We start from the raw sequence: 20,360 nt of genomic DNA, 5'->3' as shown, positions 1-20,360 counted from the left end.
GGGGTACTCTTAGGTCTCCTACCATAGCGTCCCTTTTCATTCAGATAGCAATATATAGTGCAAGCTGACACATTTGCACCCTGTGTCTGAAGGTCAGCTTGGAATTGTCTGGAAGTTGATTGAGGTTCTTTATCCACCATTCAAACAATCCTTTGTTGCAATCTTTGATACATTTTTCTCTTTCGTCCATCTCCAGGGAGATTAGCTACCGTACCATGGGCTGTAAACTTCTTGACAATGTTGTGCACAGTGGACACAGGAACATTAAAATTTCTGGAGATGGACTTGCAATCTTGACATTGTCCATGCTTATCCACAAATTTTGTTCTCAAATCCTCAGACAATTCTGGCACACAGAGACACACAACAGAAAGGTTGAGTAAATTTTTCACCATTTTAACTGGTTGCCGGTGTGATTTCTATATTGTCAGCACCTGTTAATTGATACAGGTGAGTTTAATTACAAATAACAGGAGCATCACAAACTTGGAATGCAATTATTTCTTTCAATGTTTGGAGTTTTATCGTGGAATGTGTCAGATTTGGCTTTTTTTCTCCACTTTTTGTGTCATACCAATACAAACAAAAGAAATAAACATGAGAAATGCAGGGGTGCCAATTTGACCATGACTGTAAGTGATCAATGAAATTCCACTTTTTTTTTACTGATCGTAAATCCTAGCGTTTTTTTAAACACTTGGATCTACAATCACTTCAATTGGATAGTAGATTTTTAAATCCTTGTTCCTAGAAATTATTCAATATACTGATTTTATCAGCCAAAGTCTGGTCAATGTGTATCTAAAGCAGCTGGTGTATACCTTCTAATCTAGAAAAAGAAGCCACTGGAAGCAAGGATCTGTTTCAGATCACACCCTTATACTCTCAGGGAGACAAAAAGAAGCTAATATGATAAGCAGTGTGAAGTTGCTGAAAACAGCCTGTTTCCTTCCTCCAAGTAAATAAATGATTACAGGGCAGGATGATTTAGCTCTAATCACAGCCATAGATAACATTTAAGTAGCTGACTGCAAGTTCTGGAAGAAATCTCTCTTGAAATGAAGATGGCTGACAGAAACACATGCAACTGAGGACCCTGGTTCCAGGAGCCAAATTATTATACATTGGTTGCTACAACCTAGGAAACCTCAACTTTCCATGACATTCAGTTGTGATTGTGATTCAGTTGTGATTGTGCTAAATATGTCTATATATAAGGATAGTACATTGTAAAACAACAGAATAAAGCCTGACATAATATTAGTCTTAGGGCCAGATTACAAGTGAAGCGTTAACGCTCTCGCTTGAACATTAACTGCGCTAGAAGTAAGCTTTTTGCGCAAGTAGGGTTGAGATTGTATTATGAGTTGAAACTGTTTTTGCTTGTGGGCTAACCCAAATTTAGAACTTAGAATACTGCGTGTGCGATAACCTTTTCGCCCATAGAAGTCAATTGAGAAAAAAAAGTGGAAAACCTGATCGCATATTCTCATGTTTGCTAACCCGACAGGAAAAAATAATATTTTACATTTCAATGTTCTTAACATAGAAGAATATATTCTATTTATTCTTAAATAAATATTTCTATATATATCTGATGTTTTTTTGGTAAAATATATACATGTATTTATACCTATAGATGATTATATATAGGTGTAGATATATATAGATATATAGAGGAATATCTATTAAGAAATAATTAGAACATATTCTGCTATGTGCTTAACATAGGAATGCAATATATTTACAGTAAATACATAGTTTAAACCTTTATTAAAAATGAATATTGCTTAGATATGTTTTTACATGTTTTCATCTACTTAAAGGGACACTGTACCCAAATGTTTTCTTTTGTAATTCAGAAAGAGCATGCAATTTTAAGCAACTTTCTAATTTACTCCTATTATCAATTTTTCTTCGTTCTCTTGCTATCATTATTTGAAAAAGAAGGCATCTAAGCTTTTTTTTGGTTTCAGTACTCTGGACAGCACTTTTTTATTGGTGGATGGATTTATCCACCAATCAGCAAGGACAACCCAGGTTGTTCACCAAAAATGGGCCGGCATCTAAACTTACATTCTTGCATTTCAAATAAAGATACCAAGAGAATGAAGAAAATTTGATAATAGGAGTAAATTAGAAAGTTGCTTAAAATTTCATGCTCAATCTGAATCACGAAAGAAAATTTTTGGGTACAGTGTTTCTTTAACGGCAAAGGGCTCCAATGCACTTTTATATATATATATATATATATATATATATATATATATATATATATATATATATATATATATATATATATATATATATATATATATATATATATATATATATATATATACAGTATATATATATATATATATATATATATATGTATACATATGTATTTATGTGTTTGTATGTGTATTTATGTCTATAAATACATATATACACATATAAATACATAAATACATATGTGCACACATATAAAATTATAAATATACATACATATACATATTTAGACATGTATATGTATCTATCTCTATGTTAAAGCCCTTTGCCTGCTTTTTTTTTTACTAACACCTGAGACCTCATGTCTTTGAACTCTTTTTTGTGCAATATTTTTTTGGAATAATTTTTTATTAGATGGTGTCATTATAAGTGTTAGTGTACTTTGTAATGTATTTGTGATGCATTTTTTTACACTTTTTTATTTTGCAAAACAGTTAACCAGAGCTCTGAGAACACGGTAACCAATTTTAGCATAAATTGCGATTGCGCTCAAGTGATCGCTTTTACTTTTAACTTGTTATATGACCAGAAAACCCAATGTGCGCAAACACCCGCAATATACCCCTTATCGCTGGCACATAACTGTAAGTGCTCCATTTGTAATCTGGCCCTTAATGAGCAAGTCATTTCATAGAAAAAAAGGATTCTCGCTCGGGTACAATATAAAACTCAGTCTATATTTGTCAATTTAAAAACATTGACATAGCCGCCAACTTTAAAAGGTGAAAAGGAGAGCGTAGCATGTAAAGCGTACGCGTTTCGGGAAACTCCCGTATTCATAGCCAGCTACATGCTGCCTCTACATTTGTTTAAAAGCACTGAAAACCTTTCTGATTGGTTTCTTTGATTACGCTACTCCTAACTTTCACACCTGTCTGATAATGAGCAAGGACAGATCTCAGCCACATTTTACAGATAGGAGAAATCAAACATCTGTGCACTATCCCCCAATATAAATGATAAAAGGGTGTTTTTAGCATTATATTTTGTCCAGCATTTAAGCTCAACTACTAACATCAAGGCATACACCATAGATGATCCCTACTCTAGCACATTACATAGGTAACACTTTTAAAATCAATGATAATTAGGCCTGGGTGTCTAGTAGTTAACTGGTCAGTCCAATATTTTAACCTCTTTTCCAGCACAATTAATATAAACACTATACTGTTTATGTCTCATCTGTGGTTCATATAACTGTCAACTGTGCCAAGTAATGGATTCTTATCTAAGGTCACAAGTTCATATGGATGATAGAATTTACAGAACAAGTGGTCTCTTCTGGGGTTGTATTTGGGCACATAACTCACAGGACTTACAGGCAATAAGGTCTGATCTGAACTTCTATGTGGGCATATGGCCGCTGGTGGCATTGACCTAGGTCTGATCATAAACACACCTGCCACTTTGCTTGGTCACTTGCTGGTTGTAACCTATGCAAATTAACTCTAATTTGAATAGGGTGGGTTAATTTATGCCTCACCTAAGTAACCCTTTCAGAGACATACAGGTAGGTTGCTACCAGGTTATACTAGCTATATATTCCAAAACAGCATACTATGGGGCTGATTTATCAAAGGCCGAATGGCCATGAAGGCTCGCGCGGAAACAGACGGTATGAAGCAGTGGTCTTAAGACCACTGCTCCTTAACTGGTCCGCTGCCTCTGAGGCTGCGGACATCAATCCGCCCGATCCTATACAATCGGGTTGATTGACACCCCCTGCTATCCGCAAATATGCAGGGGGCGGCATTGCACAAGCAGCTCACCAGAACTGCTTGTGCAATGGTAAATCGCTGTTGGCATTCAGCGTTGTCTGTCGGACATGATACACTACAGTGTTTCATAACAGACAGACATTGATAAATCGGCCCCTAGATATATACTGTGCACAATCCCAGTTTTAATGGGTCACTATAAAGGGAGATGAACACCAAAATGTTTATTTTGTGATTAAAATAGAGTGTAATCTTTTAAACAACTTCTCAATTTACTTCTGTTATGAAATGTGTTTCATTCTCTTGGAATTCTTTGTTGAGGGAGCAGCAATGCACTATTGGGAGCTAGCTGAACACTTTGGGACCTATCTATCAAGCTCCGAATGGAGCTTGATGTGCCGTGTTTCTGGCGAGCCTGCAGGCTCGACAGAAACAGCAGTTATGAAGCAGCGGTCACAAAGACCGCTGCTCCATAACCTGTCCGCCTGCTCTGAGCAGGCGGACAGACATCGCCGGAAATTAACTCGATCGAGTACAATCGGGTTGATTGACACCCCCCTGCTGGCGGCTCATTGGCCGCGAGTCTGCAGGGGGCGGCTCTTGTGAGCTGCTGGTGCAATGCTGAATACGGCAAGCGTATTGCTCGCCGTATTCAGCGAGGTCTGGAGGACCTGATCCGCACTGTCGGATCAGGTCCGCCATACTTTCTTAAATAGGGGCCAATGGGTGAGCCAATGACAGGAGGTCAATATATGAAGCCACCAATCAGCAGCTAGCTCCCAGTAGTGCATTTCTGCTCCTGAGTCTATCTATGTATGCTTTTCAACAAAAGAATAGAAATAGAATAAAGCAAATTTGATAATACAAAGAAATTGGAAAATTCAGCCACATTTTACAGTAAATAACAAATACCCAAAGCTCTATCACTTAACTTATAATATAAAAATGTTTTTAGTACCATATTTTGGCAAAATCAATAAGCTCACCTGCCTACTTTAATAAAGTGTCAAGCCACAAATAACAACGTATTTGGATTTGGAACAGTGGTTGTATGTATATATACCATGGGCCCCATTGCATATGTGGTGTAGGTATACCCACAAAAGCCGTCAACATTGGTTTTTGTGCGGTATAAATGCGGCACGTATATTTCACCCGTCGCCCGCAATTTTTACTCCCATAGGCTAACATGGGACCGCGTCGCAAATCGGTATCCAATATCCAGCGCAAGGACTTACGTGGCGAAAATTGAGAAATCTCCATTTTTACCTCGCCATAAAATGCAGCCGTAGCATGCCTTGCGCTGAGTATGGGAGCACCGTATCTCCCGAAAATGCCTGCAAAAATAAACTAACACCTAACGCAGGCACAATGTCTATCTACCTGTCAACCGCAATTTCAGTAGCTCTCTCATCTTATTGGCTGACTTGAACAGCCAATAGGATTTGAGTAGCTTCCATCCTTTTGAAGAATCAAATCAGCCAATAGGAATTCAAGGGATGCCATTTTTAATCGTGTCCCTTGAATTCTCTCTCCAGTGTGCGGGAAGATCGTACGAAGAGGATCCTCCACGCTCCATGGTTCCGCGGTTGCTGGTCTTCAGTTCCAGGGTCGACGGTCTTCCTCAGCCCCAGGGTCGCCGGTCTTCAGCTCCGCTGTCTTCAGTCTTCAGCTCCGCTCCGCAAAGAATGTTCCAGGAAGAAGAAAGAAGAGGCCGCCTCTTGGAAGAAGACTTCACCGCCTAGAACAGGACATTCTCCGCCGGACTTCAGGAACGGTGAGTGGCATCCTGGGGCTTAGAGTTTTTAAGGGTTTTTTTTATTTTTTTTATTTTATTTAGATAGGGTCAGCAGTAAAAGAGCTAAATGCCCTTTTAAGAGCAATGCCCAACAAATACCCTTTTCAGGGCAATGGGTAGTTTAGGGTTTTTAGTGTTAGGTTATTGTTTTGGGGGGATTTGGTGGGTGGGAGGTTTTACTATTGGGGGTTGTGTATTTTCTTGTAAAAGAGCTGACTATCTTTGGGCAATGCCCTGCAAAAAGCCCTTTTAAGGGCTACTGGTAGTTTATAGAGTAGGGGGTGTTTTTATTTTGGGGGGGTATTTTCATAGGGATTAGGTATAATTTTTTAAAATTTGGTAATTTTCTTTTTTATTTTCTGTAATCTTAGTTTTTTTTATTTTCTGTAATTGTATCTTAAAGGGACAGTCTACTCCAGAATTTTGATTAGACTATACTTAGTTTAATTGTATTTTTAAAGTAGTGTTAGTTTTTTTTAATTTAATAGTAACTTTAGTATTTTGTAAATTAGGTAATTTGGGTTCATTTAGGGGGTGTTAGGTTAGGGGTGTTAGGTTAGGGTGTGTTAGGTTAGTGGTTAGGTTTATTGTGTTGTGGGCTTTGGCGGATTAGGGGTTAATACTTCAATAGGTTTATTGCGTTGTGGGCTTTGGTGGTTTAGGGGTTAATAGTTTTAATGGGTTGATTGCGTTGTGGGTTAATGGCGGATTGGGGGTTAATAGTTTTAATAAGTAGTTTGCCATGTTGGGGTTGGCGGATATAGGGGTTAATAATTTAGTTATTACTTGCGGTGTGGGTTTGATGGCAGATTTAGGGGTTAATAATTTAGTTATTACTTGCGGTGTGGGTTTGATGGCGGAAATAGGGGTTAATAACTTAGTTATTACTTGCGGTGTGGGTTTGATGGTGGATATAGGGGTTAATAGTTTAATTAGGCTTATTGCGTTGTGGGGGGTTGTCGATATATGGGTTAATACATTTATTATTAGTAGTGAGAGGGGGGATTGCGGATATAGGGTTTTTTTATGTGTCGGGCTTATTTTTGGGAGATTTGCTATTTTCTTTACTTTTCTTAGGCGCCGGCAGTAATACCCTGATGTGCAAGGTGAAATTACGGGTGGCGCAGGTTTGCAGCGCTTGCGCTGAAGCCTGCGTCGTATATGTAATCGCGCCCCAGCTCTTTGGTCTTCACCATAGTGGAGTTTTAAGTGTGACTGTTTGAGGTTGTGGACAGGTGTCTTTTATACTGATAACAAGTTCAAACAGGTGCCATTAATACAGGTAATGAGTGGAGGACAGAGGGGCCTCTTAAAAAAGAAGATACAGGTCCGTGAGAGCCAGAAATCCTGCTTGTTTGTAGGTGACCAAATACTTATTTTCCACCATAATATGCAAATAAATTCTTTCCAAATCAGACAATGTGATTGTCTGGATTTGTTTCCACATTTTTTCTCTCATAGTTGAGGTATACCTATAATGAAAATTACAGGCCTCTCTCATCTTCTTAAGTGGGAGAACTTGCACAATTGGTGGCTGACTAAATACTTTTTTGCCCCACTGTATATACAGTATCTCACAAAAGTGAGTACACCCCTCACATTTTTGTAAATATTTTATATCTTTTAATGTGACAACACTGAAGAAATTACACTTTGCTACAATGTAAAGTAGTGAGTATACAGCCTGTATAACAGTGTACATTTTCTGTCCCCTCAAAATAACTCAACACACAGCCATTAATGTCTAAATCGTTGGCAACAAAACGGCTAGATTTAGAGTTTTGTCGGTAACGACCCGCGTATCTAACGCTGGCTTTTTTTCTGGCTGCACCTTTAAAATAACTCTGGTATTGAGAGTCCACAGAATGGCTGCGTTAGGCTCCAAAAAAGGAGCGTAGAGCATATTTAACGCAACTTCAACTCTCGATACCAGAGTTGCTTACGGACGCGGCCAGCCTCAAAAACGTGCTCGTGCACGATTCCCCCATAGGAAACAATGGGGCTGTTTGAGTTGAAAAAAAACCTAACACCTGCAAAAAAGCCGCGTTCAGCTCCTAACGCAGCCCCATTGTTTGCTATGGGGAAACACTTCCTACGTCTGCACCTAACACCCTAACATGTACCCCGAGTCTAAACACCCCTAACCTTACACTTATTAACCCCTATTCTGCCGCCCCCGCTATCGCTGACCCCTGCATATTATTATTAACCCCTAATCTGCCGCTCCGTAAACCGCCGCTACTTACATTATCCCTATGTACACCTAATCTGCTGCCCCTAACACCGCCGACCCCTATATCATATTTATTAAACCCAAATCTGCCCCCCACAACGTCGCCTCCACCTGTCTACACTTATTAGCCCCTAATCTGCCGAGCGGACCGCACCGCTATTATTATAAAGTTATTAACCCCTAATCCGCCTCACTGACCCTATAATAAATAGTATTAACCCCTAATCTCCCTCCCTAACATCGCCGACACCTAACTTCAAACATTAACCCCTAATTTGCCGACTGGAGCTCACCGCTATTCTAATAAATGTATTAACCCCTAAAGCTAAGTCTAACCCTAACACTAACACCCCCCTAAGTTAAATAGAATTTACATCTAACGAAATTAATTAACTCTTATTAAATAAATTATTCCTATTTAAAGCTAAATACTTACCTGTAAAATAAATCCTAATATAGCTACAATATAAATTATATTTATATTATAGCTATTTTATGATTTATATTTATTTTACAGGTAACTTTGTATTTATTTTAACCAGGTACAATAGCTAAAATAGTTAAAATAATTACAAAATTACCTGTAAAATAAATCCTAACCTAAGTTACAATTAAACCTAACACTACACTATCAATAAATTAATTAAATAAAATACCTACAATTACCTACAATTAAACCTAACACTACACTATCAATACATTAATTAAATACAATATCTACAAATAAATACAATGAAATAAACTAACTAAAGTACAAAAAAATAAAAAAGAACTAAGTTACAAAAAATAAAAAAATATTTACAAACATCAGAAAAATATTACTACAATTTTAAACTAATTACACCTACTCTAAGCCCCCTAATAAAATAACAAAGACCCCCAAAATAAAAAAATGCCCTACCCTATTCTAAATTAAAAAAGTTCAAAGCTCTTTTACCTTAACAGCCCTGAACAGGGCCCTTTGCGGGGCATGCCCCAAAGAATTCAGCTCTTTTGCCTGTAAAAAAACACATACAATACCCCCCCCCAACATTACAACCCACCACCCACATACCCCTAATCTAACCCAAACCCCCCTTAAATAAACCTAACACTAAGCCCCTGAAGATCTTCCTACCTTATCTTCACCATACCAGGTTTACCGATCGATCCAGAAGAGCTCCTCCGATGTCCTGATCCAAGCCCAAGCTGGGGGCTGAAGAGGTCCATGATTTTTCCTACCTTAATTCCGATTGGCTGATAGAATCCTAACAGCCAATCGGAATTCCAGGGACGCCATCTTGGATGACTTCATTTAAAGGAACCGTCATTCGTCGAGTAGGCGTCGGGAGAAGAGGATGTTCCGCGTCGGATGGAAGATGATGGCTCCCGAAGAAAGAAGATTGAAGATGCCGTTGATAGAAGACTTCAGCCGGATCATGGACCTCTTCAGCTCCCGCTTGGATGAAGACTTCAGCCGGATCATGGACCTCTTCAGCTCCCGCTTGGGTGATGACTTCAGCCGGATCATGGACCTCTTCAGCCCCCCGCTTGGGCTTGGATCAGGACATCGGAGGAGCTCTTCTGGATCGATCAGTGAACCTGGTATGGTGAAAATAAGGTAGGAAGATCTTCAGGGTCTTAGTGTTAGGTTTATTTAAGGGGGGTTTGGGTTAGATTAGGGGTATGTGGGTGGTGGGTTGTAATGTTGGGGGGGTATTGTATGTGTTTTTTTACAGGTAAAAGAGATGAATTCTTTGGGGCATGCCCCGCAAAGGGCCCTGTTCAGGGCTGGTAAGGTAAAAGAGCTTTGAACTTTTTTAATTTAGAATAGGGTAGGGCATTTTTTTATTTTGGGGGTCTTTGTTATTTTATTAGGGGGCTTAGAGTAGGTGTAATTAGTTTAAAATTGTTGTAATATTTTTCTGATGTTTGTAAATATTTTTTTATTTTTTGTAACTTAGTTCTTTTTTATTTTTTGTACTTTAGTTAGTTTATTTCATTGTATTTATTTGTAGATATTGTATTTAATTAATGTATTGATAGTGTAGTGTTAGGTTTAATTGTAGGTAATTGTAGGTATTTTATTTAATTAATTTATTGATAGTGTAGTGTTAGGTTTAATTGTAACTAAGGTTAGGATTTATTTTACAGGTAATTTTGTAATTATTTTAACTATTTTAGCTATTGTACCTGGTTAAAATAAATACAAAGTTACCTGTAAAATAAATATAAATCCTAAAATAGCTATAATATAAATATAATTTATATTGTAGCTATATTAGGATTTATTTTACAGGTAAGTATTTAGCTTTAAATAGGAATAATTTATTTAATAAGAGTTAATTAATTTCGCTAGATGTAAATTATATTTAACTTAGGGGGGTGTTAGTGTTAGGGTTAGACTTAGCTTTAGGGGTTAATACATTTATTAGAATAGCGGTGAGCTCCAGTTGGCAGATTAGGGGTTAATGTTTGAAGTTAGGTGTCGGCGATGTTAGGGAGGGCAGATTAGGGGTTAATACTATTTATTATAGGGTTAGTGAGGCGGATTAGGGGTTAATAACTTTATTATAATAGCGGTGCGGTCCGGTCGGCAGATTAGGGGTTAATAAGTGTAGGCAGGTGGAGGCGACGTTGTGGGGGGCAGATTTGGGGTTAATAAATATAATATAGGGGTCGGCGGTGTTAGGGGCAGCAGATTAGGGGTACATAAGTATAACGTAAGTAGCGGCCCTTTGCGGTTGGCAGATTAGGGGTTAATTATTGTAGGTAGCTGGCGGCGATGTTGTGGGGGGCAGGTTAGGGGTTAATAAATATAATATAGGGGTCGGCGGTGTTAGGGGCAGCAGATTAGGGTACATAAGTATAACGTAGGTGGCGGTCGGCAGATTAGGGGTTAAAAATTTTTAATCTAGTGTCGGCGATGTGGGGGGACCTCGGTTTAGGGGTACATAGGTAGTTTATGGGTGTTAGTGTACTTTAGAGCATAGTAGTTAAGAGCTTTATAAACCGGCATTAGCCCAGAAAGCTCTTAACTACTGACTTTTTTCTGCGGCTGGAGTTTTGTCGTTAGATTTCTAACGCTCACTTCAGCCACGACTCTAAATACCGGAGTTAGAAAGATCCCATTGAAAAGATAGGATACGCAATTGACGTAAGGGGATCTGCGGTATGGAAAAGTTGCGGCTGAAAAGTGAGCGTAAGACCCTTTTTTGAATTACTCCAAATACCGGCGGTAGCCTAAAATCAGCGTTAGGAGCCTCTAACGCTGGTTTTCACGGCTACCGCTAAACTCCAAATCTAGGCCAAAGTGAGTACACCCCTAAGTGGAAATGTACAAATTGGGCCCAATAAGCCATTTTCCCTCCCCGGTGTCATGTGACTCGTTTGTGTTACAAGATCACAGGTATGAATGGGGAGCAGGTGTGTTAAATGTGGTGTTATCGCTCTCACACTCTATTATACTGGTCACTGGAAGTTTAACATGGCACCTCATGGCAAAGAACTCTCTGAGGATCTGAAAAAATTAATTGTTACTCTACATAAAGATGACCTAGGCTATAAGAAGATTGCCAAGACCCTGAAACTGAGCTGCAGCATGGTGGTCAAGACCATGCAGCATTTTTACAGGACAGGTTCCACTCAGAACTGGCCTCGCCATGGTCGAACAAAGAAGTTGAGTGCACGTGCTCAGCATCATATCCAGAGATTGTCTTTGGGAAATAGACATATGAGTGCTGCCAGCATTGCTGCAGAAGTTGAAGGGGTGGGGGGGGGGGGGTCAGCCTGTCAGTGCTCAGATCATATGCCACACACTGCATCAAATTAGTCTGCATTGCTGTTGTCCCAGAAGGAAGCCTCTTCAAAAGATGATGCACAAGAAAGCACGCAAACAGTTTGCTGAAGACAAGCAGACTAAGGACATGGATTACTGGAACTATGTCCTGTGGTCCGATGAGACCAAGATAAACTTATTTGGTTCAGATGGTGTCAAGCGTGTGTGGCGGCAACCAGGTGAGGAGTACAAAGACAAGTGTGTCTTGCCTACAGTCAAGCATGGTGGTGGGAGTGTCATGGTCTGGGCCTGCATGAGTGCTGCCAGCATTGGGGAGCTATAGTTCATTGAGGGAACCATGAATGCCAACATGTACTGTGACATACTGAAGCAGAGCATGATCCCCTCCCTTCGGAGACTGGGCCGCAGGGCAGTATTCCAACATGATAACGACCCCAAACACACCTCCAAGATTACCACTGCTTGCTAAAGAAGCTGAGGGTAAAGGTGATGGACTGGGCAAGCATGTCTCCAGACCTAAACCTTATTGAGCATCTGTGGGGCATTTTCAAATGGAAGGTGGGGGAGCGCAAGGTCTCTAACATCCACCAGCTCCATGATATTGTCATGTAGGAGTGGAAGAGGTCTCCAGTGGCAACCTGTGAATCTCTGGTGAACTCCATGCCTAAGAGGGTTAAGGCAGTGCTGGAAAATAATGGTGGCAGCACAAAATATTGACACTTTGGGCCCAATTTTTACTTTTCCACTTAGGGGTGTACTCACTTTTGTTGCCAACTGTTTAGACATTAATGTCTGTGTGTTGAGTTATTTTACCACCAACTTTAGACCTCAAGAATTGCCTAGTGCAGTTGTTTTTTTATTTAAAAGAAATGCTAAATTTTTTAAAATAAAATCCTATAATTTCCTCTATTTTGAGGGCATTTGGGGCACTTTTAGAAAATGAACAAGAGATCGGATCTCTGGTTAATTTACTAAGCGCTAATTGCTACCGAGAGCTGGTGGTAGCAATAACCAGCCACTTGTAATGGCTGGTGAATTATCCCGCGCCTGCAAACGGGCAAACGGGTGCCCCATAATTAAGCGCTCCACTTCTGGCCCATAATATATATATATATATGATTTGTATTTCAACAGGATGCTATAATTGTAAAAATGTATTTTTATAGTAGAAGTACTTGGATAAATATATTGTTCTGTCTCCATTTACATTTACAAATACTTAACTAGCTTGTAAACTAATATATAACTTCACAGTCCTAGATAGAAAACCAAAAAACATAAGTAAAACTGCAGTGACTTTTTAGACTGTAGATTATGAAAGCGTAAGGTTTCCTGTTTTGCGTCTGATAGTTGTAGATAACTTGAGAGCCATGAGCAGGAAATCCTCTTTACTGGTTAAGTGTGACCTAACGGCATTTTAAGAAGTAGCTTTAGAAGCATCATAATACAACACTGCTTACAAGACACCGACATGGGAGAATCTATTGAACAGAGTTCAGATGACTTTATCATTTCGCTGAACAGTGAGTGCCCTAAAGAACTTGGGGAACTCATAGAAAACTCTAATGGAGACAACAGAAAGTTTGATGATACTGGATTTACTGTGGCTCTTCAGAATGGTCTGGAGAACCTGAGGTTAGAGAACTCACTCACAGATGTTGTTCTATGTGTCTGCAATAAAGAGTTTGCATGTCATCGTGTGGTTTTGGCCGCAGCTAGCAATTATTTTAGGTGAGTGACCATTTTTCCTTATTTTAAAGTAATTACCTTATTGTTTGTAAGTTACCAGGTGCTTAACACATGTAAAGGGGTTAAATGCATAGTTAAAATGAGCTGTAGAGCATAAATACACTACTGGGAACAAGCTGAACACATCTGCTGAGCCAATGACAAGAGGAATGTGTGTGTAACCAGCAATAGCCAATACACTCTAAGTAGTGCATTGCTGCTCGAGAGCATATTTAGATATGTTTTTTTAATAAAAAATACCAAGAGAGTTAAGTCAATGTATTAATAGAACTAAATTAAAAGGTTGCTAAAAATTGCCTGCTCTATCTGAATCATAAAACTTATATTTTGCCTTTCTATCTATCATCTATCTATCTTTCTTTCTTTTTATCTATCTATCTATCTATCATCTATCTATCTATCTATTATCTATCTATCTATCTATCTATCTATCTGTCTATTATCTATCTATCTATCTACAGTATCTATCTGTCTGTCTAATATCTATCTATCTATCTATCTTTCTGCCTGTCTATTATCTATCTATCTATCTATCTATCTATCTATCATCTATCTATCTGTCTGTCAGTATATTGATGACATTGCTATATTTACATCCTTGCTGGGGATGATCAGGGGTTTCCCACTCTGCATCATGACCCAGACAGAAACTTTGCTGAGCAAACAGGTGCAGAGAGTATGCACTGTTTGCTCTGTATGCACCAGTAGGAAATATAGGAATTATTGTTGTGTTAGTCAGAGATTATAGAAATTAGAGTACAAAAACATACAATCTGTAAAAACAGCACTAATATTTATTTAAATACTTTTATGTATTGTGGAAGCTTCCCTGACCGTGGTGTAAAACTAGAAAAAAGAATGTAGCGTTTATAATAAAGATCTGCTTCTCGTGGACTATTTATGAGTGGTATTTTAAACATGTTAATAAGAATATGTTCCCTGGCTGGGAACTTTGTCCACCTGTGGATTATAAAACAGAACCCGTTGTCCTGTTCAAATAACAGTGCAATACTAAAATGCTCTAGCACTGTATACAGCATTTTAATATTACTCCTTATTATGCGTGCTGTATGTACCTCAACCACTCTGGTGGAGTAGATAGAACACGTCCAGTTTTAAGAGAAAAAGCAAACAAAATAAATAATGAAAGCACATTACATTTTTTACTATTCTTTATTTTACAAGTTTAGTGTAAAAATGAAAACAGTATGGATTGTTAGCGTGGCTGGAGCGCAATCCACACCACTTGGATTTTTGCACTCAGTTTAACTTTCAATGGTTAATATATCTTTTATATACAGTGCAAAATACGGTATTTGTGTTGGATAACTCAGGTGTGTAATTTCCCTCAGATAATATATTTCTAGAAGCACTGCCTTTAAATTTATGTTGGATAAAGCTCGAGCGTAAAACCAAAAGAGCACAAAATGTTGTCTCAAGTACCGGAGCGTTTAATTAAGTGATTTGCTGTACAATTTTAATGCAAATTTTACATTTAAGGCTTAACATGTACATTTATACACATAACCTTTTTTTTTTCATTTTTAACTCTTTGTTTTAATTTAGTTAGCCTTAATTAATTTCCATTAACTTATTTCTATAGCATTTTATGAACGAACAACAGCAAGCATTAATACCCAATACTAGGTCTTCCAAACTGTTAAATGGGAAACCTGTATTTCAGATTGTACGCAAGTGCCACATAGGGACATAAAAGCCAAAATGTTTCTTTCAAGATTCAGACAGAGCATACAATTTTAATCAACATTCCATTTCACTTCTATTATCAAATTTGCCTTATTCTTTTGGTATCCTTTGCTGAAAAAGCATCAATGTATTGCTGAGAGCTAGGTGAACACACTGGTTGAGCCAATGACAAGAGGCATACATGTGCAGCCACCAATCAGCAGCTAGCTCCCAGTAGTGAATTGTGGCTTCTAAGCCTATCTAGGTATGCTTTTAAAATGTTTTAACCAGCAACTTGTTATACCTGATTGTGGGCCAGATTACGAGTGGCGCACGAGCAGTATTGGATTTATCGTGGTTGTTTGTGTTCGTCGGAAGTAGCATGCGTATTACAAGATGAAAGTAAACACTCTAGCGCAATTACATTTAATGCATGTAGGGTTAGAACGACCTCAGAGCTCTGGTTAACTGTTATGTTCAAATAAAAACATAAAAAATACATTAAAAAGTACAGTTAGACCCATAATAAAGCTATCTAATAAAAAATAGTTTTAAAAAAATTGCAAAGAAAAGTTAGAAGTGTTCAAAGGGCTTTAACATAGAGATATATACAGAAATATATATAAATATGTATATGTACTGTATGTATATATATATATATATATATATATATATATGAGTACATATGTATTTATATGTTTATATATGTATATACACATATATATATAAACATATAAATACATATGTATATTTACTGTGAATAGTTCACATTCCAATGTTCTTCACATAGGGTAATATGTTATAAATAGATAATCCTATATATATCTGTATATATCTATACCTATATATAATTTTATATAGATAGATAGATAGGTATAGATATATAGTTTACAAAAAAAAAAAACATATATTTTTAGAAATATGTATTCAAGTATAAATAAAACATATTCTGCTATGTGAAGAACATTGGAATGTCAAATATTAATATTTTCATGTCGGGTTAGTGCACTTGAGAAAATGTTATCGGGTTATGCACGACTTGTTGGGTGTTAGTTTTTTTTCCACTTTTTACTCTCCATTGAAGTGTAAGGTGCTGACTTACCACTGCTCCTTAACTCATCCGCCACCTCTGAAGTGGCGGATAGCAATTATCCCAATCGGATACGATCGGCATGATTGACACCCCCTGCTAGAGGCCGATTGGCCACGAATGTGTAGGGGGAGGCATTGCACTAGCATTTCACACTAAATGCTTGTGTAATGATAAATTCCGACAGTGTATGCTGTCGACATTTATCGATGTTGGGGCGGACCTGATCCGCTACAGCGGATCATTTCCGCCCCAACACTTGATAAATCGGCCCCTAAGGGTGAATATGTTAAAATGGCTTTTTGCATCGGGTTAGTGCGCAACCGAAAAACGTTGTACTGTCAACTTGTAATACGCACTGTACCTAACGTGTGCAAAAAGCCGAAGTTGAGTGAAGTTAGCGTGCGAGCGGGAGTGATAAATAGTGCTTCATTAGCAATCTAGCCCTTTGTGTTATCCAGTAACCTTTCTTTATGTTCCTTCACAATTTATACTGGTTTCTGTTCTCTATAGGGCTATGTTCTGCAATGAGCTGAAAGAAAAATATGAAGAGAAAATTATTATTAAAGGAGTGGATGCAGAAACCATGGCAGTCATTTTGGATTACACATACACCAGCAAAGTAGTGATTACTAAAGCAAATGTGCAGAAAGTCTTAGAAGCAGCCAGTCTTTTTCAGGTCAGTGAAATATGTTTTAAGTTTAGTAGTTTTATTAAACTTTTCAATCCAAAAGGTACAACAAAATATAAAATGCAAATAAAAATAGATATTAAAGATATTGTGATATGGACACTATAATGAGTATAATACTGTGCAAAATATACTCCACAAGGAATAAGTCTGTAGAAGTCCTTGCAACTATATAATGATATCCTGACACCTTAGTTGTAATATGTGTAGTACATTCAAAAACATAGATTTGCTGCAGAGAGTAAATAGTTAAAGAAGATATGATGGGTACAAGTAAAGGGTGTAATGAAGGAATACTGGATAAGACCTCTCTCTAAAGCGATGCTGAGATGTAAAGATGGTTCATTAGTGAGGGTATGGAATGAAGGATAAACCCTGCTTAAGAGAAGATAAGTTAAGAGAACCTGATTTATTATGAATACCACAATAATGTTCCAGTGAAATGCTACAGTGCCAATAAAGCTGTAATCCATTCTCTCTAAAGACAAAGGGGTAGATTTATTATAGGTAGAGCGGACATGATTTGCTGTAGCAAATCATGTCTACTCGACCTTGCTAAATGCCGGCAGCATACTCTGTCTGCATTTATCATTGCTCTTTGTGTGGACAGGGGACCTAACGAGTATTTCTCTGTTTATAAATTTTCTTAACAATAATGAGTTTGGCCTCAGATTCACCTATGAACTTAATGACAAATTCATTAATTATCTTGACCTTACTTTAGAGGCCACAGACAATGGCACAGTCAAATCGACTATCTATCGTAAACCCATTTCGGGCAATTCTCTACTTTTGGGTTCCAGTTGCCACCCAAAACATGTCCCTTTTGCTATAGCTAAGGGTGAATACACTAGGCTAAAGAGGAACTGTACTCTGCATACTGATTTCCAGAGAGAATCCAGAGGACTGGACAAGAGACTTAGGGATAGGAATTATCCTCCCAAGGCCATAAGAAAAGCTAGGGAACAGGTTCAAATCATTCCCAGGGGAAAGTTGCTGGGAACTAAACAGGACACCAGGCAAAGAAGACAAGGGGTTACTTTTGTCACCACTCATAGTGTCCAATATCCATTGATATGCGACATTGTTCGCAAACATTTCCCATTGCTTTTGGCTGAGGAGAAATTAGTGGATACTGTGAAATCAGGTCTAAGATGTGCTTTTAGGAAAAGCCCCACTTTAGGCTCCATCCTTTCACCCACACTATTAAAGTCTGATAAATCCAAGCAAAGTGCCTGGCTTAAACACCCTGGCATGTACAAATGTGGACATCGGAAATGTAAACCCTGTGATTTTGTTAAAATCACTAAAGGCTTTGCAAGTGAAGCAACCAAAAGAGAATATGAGATCAGATCCTGCATGAACTGCAAGACAGAATCTGTGATTTACTTGATCGAGTGTACTTTATGTAAAATCCAGTATGTTGGACTCACGTCACGTGATCTAAACACTAGGATCAGAGAGCATTTGTCCTCATTTAACACCAAGAGGGCATCAACCCCTATTGTTCAACACTTTGGGGTGTATCATGACAATAATCTCCAGGGCTTCACCTGGTGTGCTATTGAAAAAGTCAATAGACCTACCAGGGGAGGGGACATTGATACTCTCCTCGCCAGACGTGAAGCCTTTTGGATTTTCACACTCGGAACACGAGTACCTGTAGGACTCAACTCCAGATATGATGTTCTAAATCTCTGGGAGTAATACTTATGAACATAGATTATGTTGCCCTCTACACTTACTAGGTGCATAGTCCTTACTACATCTGAATTATCATTCCTTCACCACTGGATTTATATATATATATATATATATATATATATAATTATTTATATATATATTTTCCACATTGTGTTATCTTTACTATTATTATACTATTGCCATACCTTATATATTGGCATTTCCAGTATTCCGACTGTCTATTGCAACATTACCATCAATAACGTGGCGATAGGCCTTGGCATCAGACTTTACACGCAACACTAGCCACACATATATATTTATTAATACATTCTCCTAAGTGATTGTCTCCAATATATAATGAGAGAGTGATAGTGTTTAATCACTGTAAGAGTGTAGCCTGGTAGCATAGTGGGTTAGTCCAGTGGACCCTAATGATTATGTATCCTACACATCTATATATCTATTAGATACTGTTTATGTCTCTACACCTAGGGAGTTAAATTACAGGGTATAATAGAATTAGCCATAGGCAGTTTACTTTCCAGCATGTAAGTTCTGGCAAAGATTAATATATATTTTTTTGCCATCTTTCAAACTATTATCTATTCTTATCTTACCCAGTAACATGTAGGTGTCAGCTTAGACCATTATCCAGTGCCCACTTACACTGTCCCATTTTTTCCTATGGTATCTTGTTCCCTGAATGACTAATATATCTAAGTCTTGTCCATTTTTAGGATTCTCTCAAATAAGAATTTGTACTTTATAGGCATTCACATCCACATTGAATAGCCTTATTCTCATGTCTTAATGAACAATTTGTAATTGGATTTTCCCATTATTATACTTTTTGGGCTTATCCGTTTGGACATCTCTTTAGTTATTATTCATAGTATATTTTAAGTCACTATGCAGCATAGGTGTCAGCATGGCACTCCCGGTATATCCTATTTACCTTATCATTTGATTAGATATACACTTAGCATTACCAGTACTAACTATCTACCCTATCATTTATTAGGTATATACATTTTTATCTACTTTATAATTAGATTAGATATCTACATTTTTATCTATGTTCATAATTGCAGGCTAGGTGTCTAGCTTTCATATAGTTCAGTGGAACATATCCATTTATTTTCTGCATTTTTGTACATGACACGTTTATAGGTAAGATCCAGGCACACATATACAGTCCCTGATCTAATCATTTTGCAGTATATTGTTTAAAGTTTTTTGTCCATCCATGTATATACTACTGCCAGTTTTTCTACTATCGACATTACATCCTTTCAGTATGCTAATTAGTGTGAGCAGTATAGGCATTTAGTGATTATTCAGGTGTGCACAGGTTTAGTTTGAGGGCGTTGTTGTATTTTTTAACCTATCACATTTGTTTGAAGTGTTTTTAAACAGGTGTGGGGCTCAGCACTACAGGCTATGACTACGGATCATTTCCGAAACATGTAAGCCAGTTAGTGCTGCGCCCTCAGCACCTTCCACATCGTCTTTGCTGTGCATTTCCATGTTTGATTTTATTTGAACCAAGAATAAAGGATTTATTTTATGCTACTGGGACTTCCTTTCTTTGATCTTTTGCATTTATCATTGAACAAACATTTCTAGTGGGGGTGTCAATCATCCCGATCGTGGTGGCGGA

General features: G+C 37.8%; 1 protein-coding gene across 1 annotated transcript in view; it reads left to right on the top strand.

Moving 5' to 3' along the window:
• Nucleotides 1–13,269: 13,269 nt before the first annotated feature.
• Nucleotides 13,270–20,360, top strand: part of KLHL6 (kelch like family member 6) — a 219,812-nt gene continuing 212,721 nt past the window's right edge. Inside the window, exons 1-2 of the mRNA XM_053709877.1 lie at nucleotides 13,270–13,529; nucleotides 16,837–17,002. Of these exons, the coding sequence (XP_053565852.1) occupies nucleotides 13,270–13,529; nucleotides 16,837–17,002 (426 nt within the window). The remainder of the gene's footprint in view (nucleotides 13,530–16,836; nucleotides 17,003–20,360) is intronic.

The sequence above is a fragment of the Bombina bombina genome, chromosome 4 (genome assembly GCF_027579735.1).
Source record: "Bombina bombina isolate aBomBom1 chromosome 4, aBomBom1.pri, whole genome shotgun sequence".
NCBI lineage: Eukaryota > Metazoa > Chordata > Amphibia > Anura > Bombinatoridae > Bombina > Bombina bombina.
Note: the sequence above shows the minus strand (reverse complement) of the source record. Positions and strands in the feature narration are given on the sequence as shown.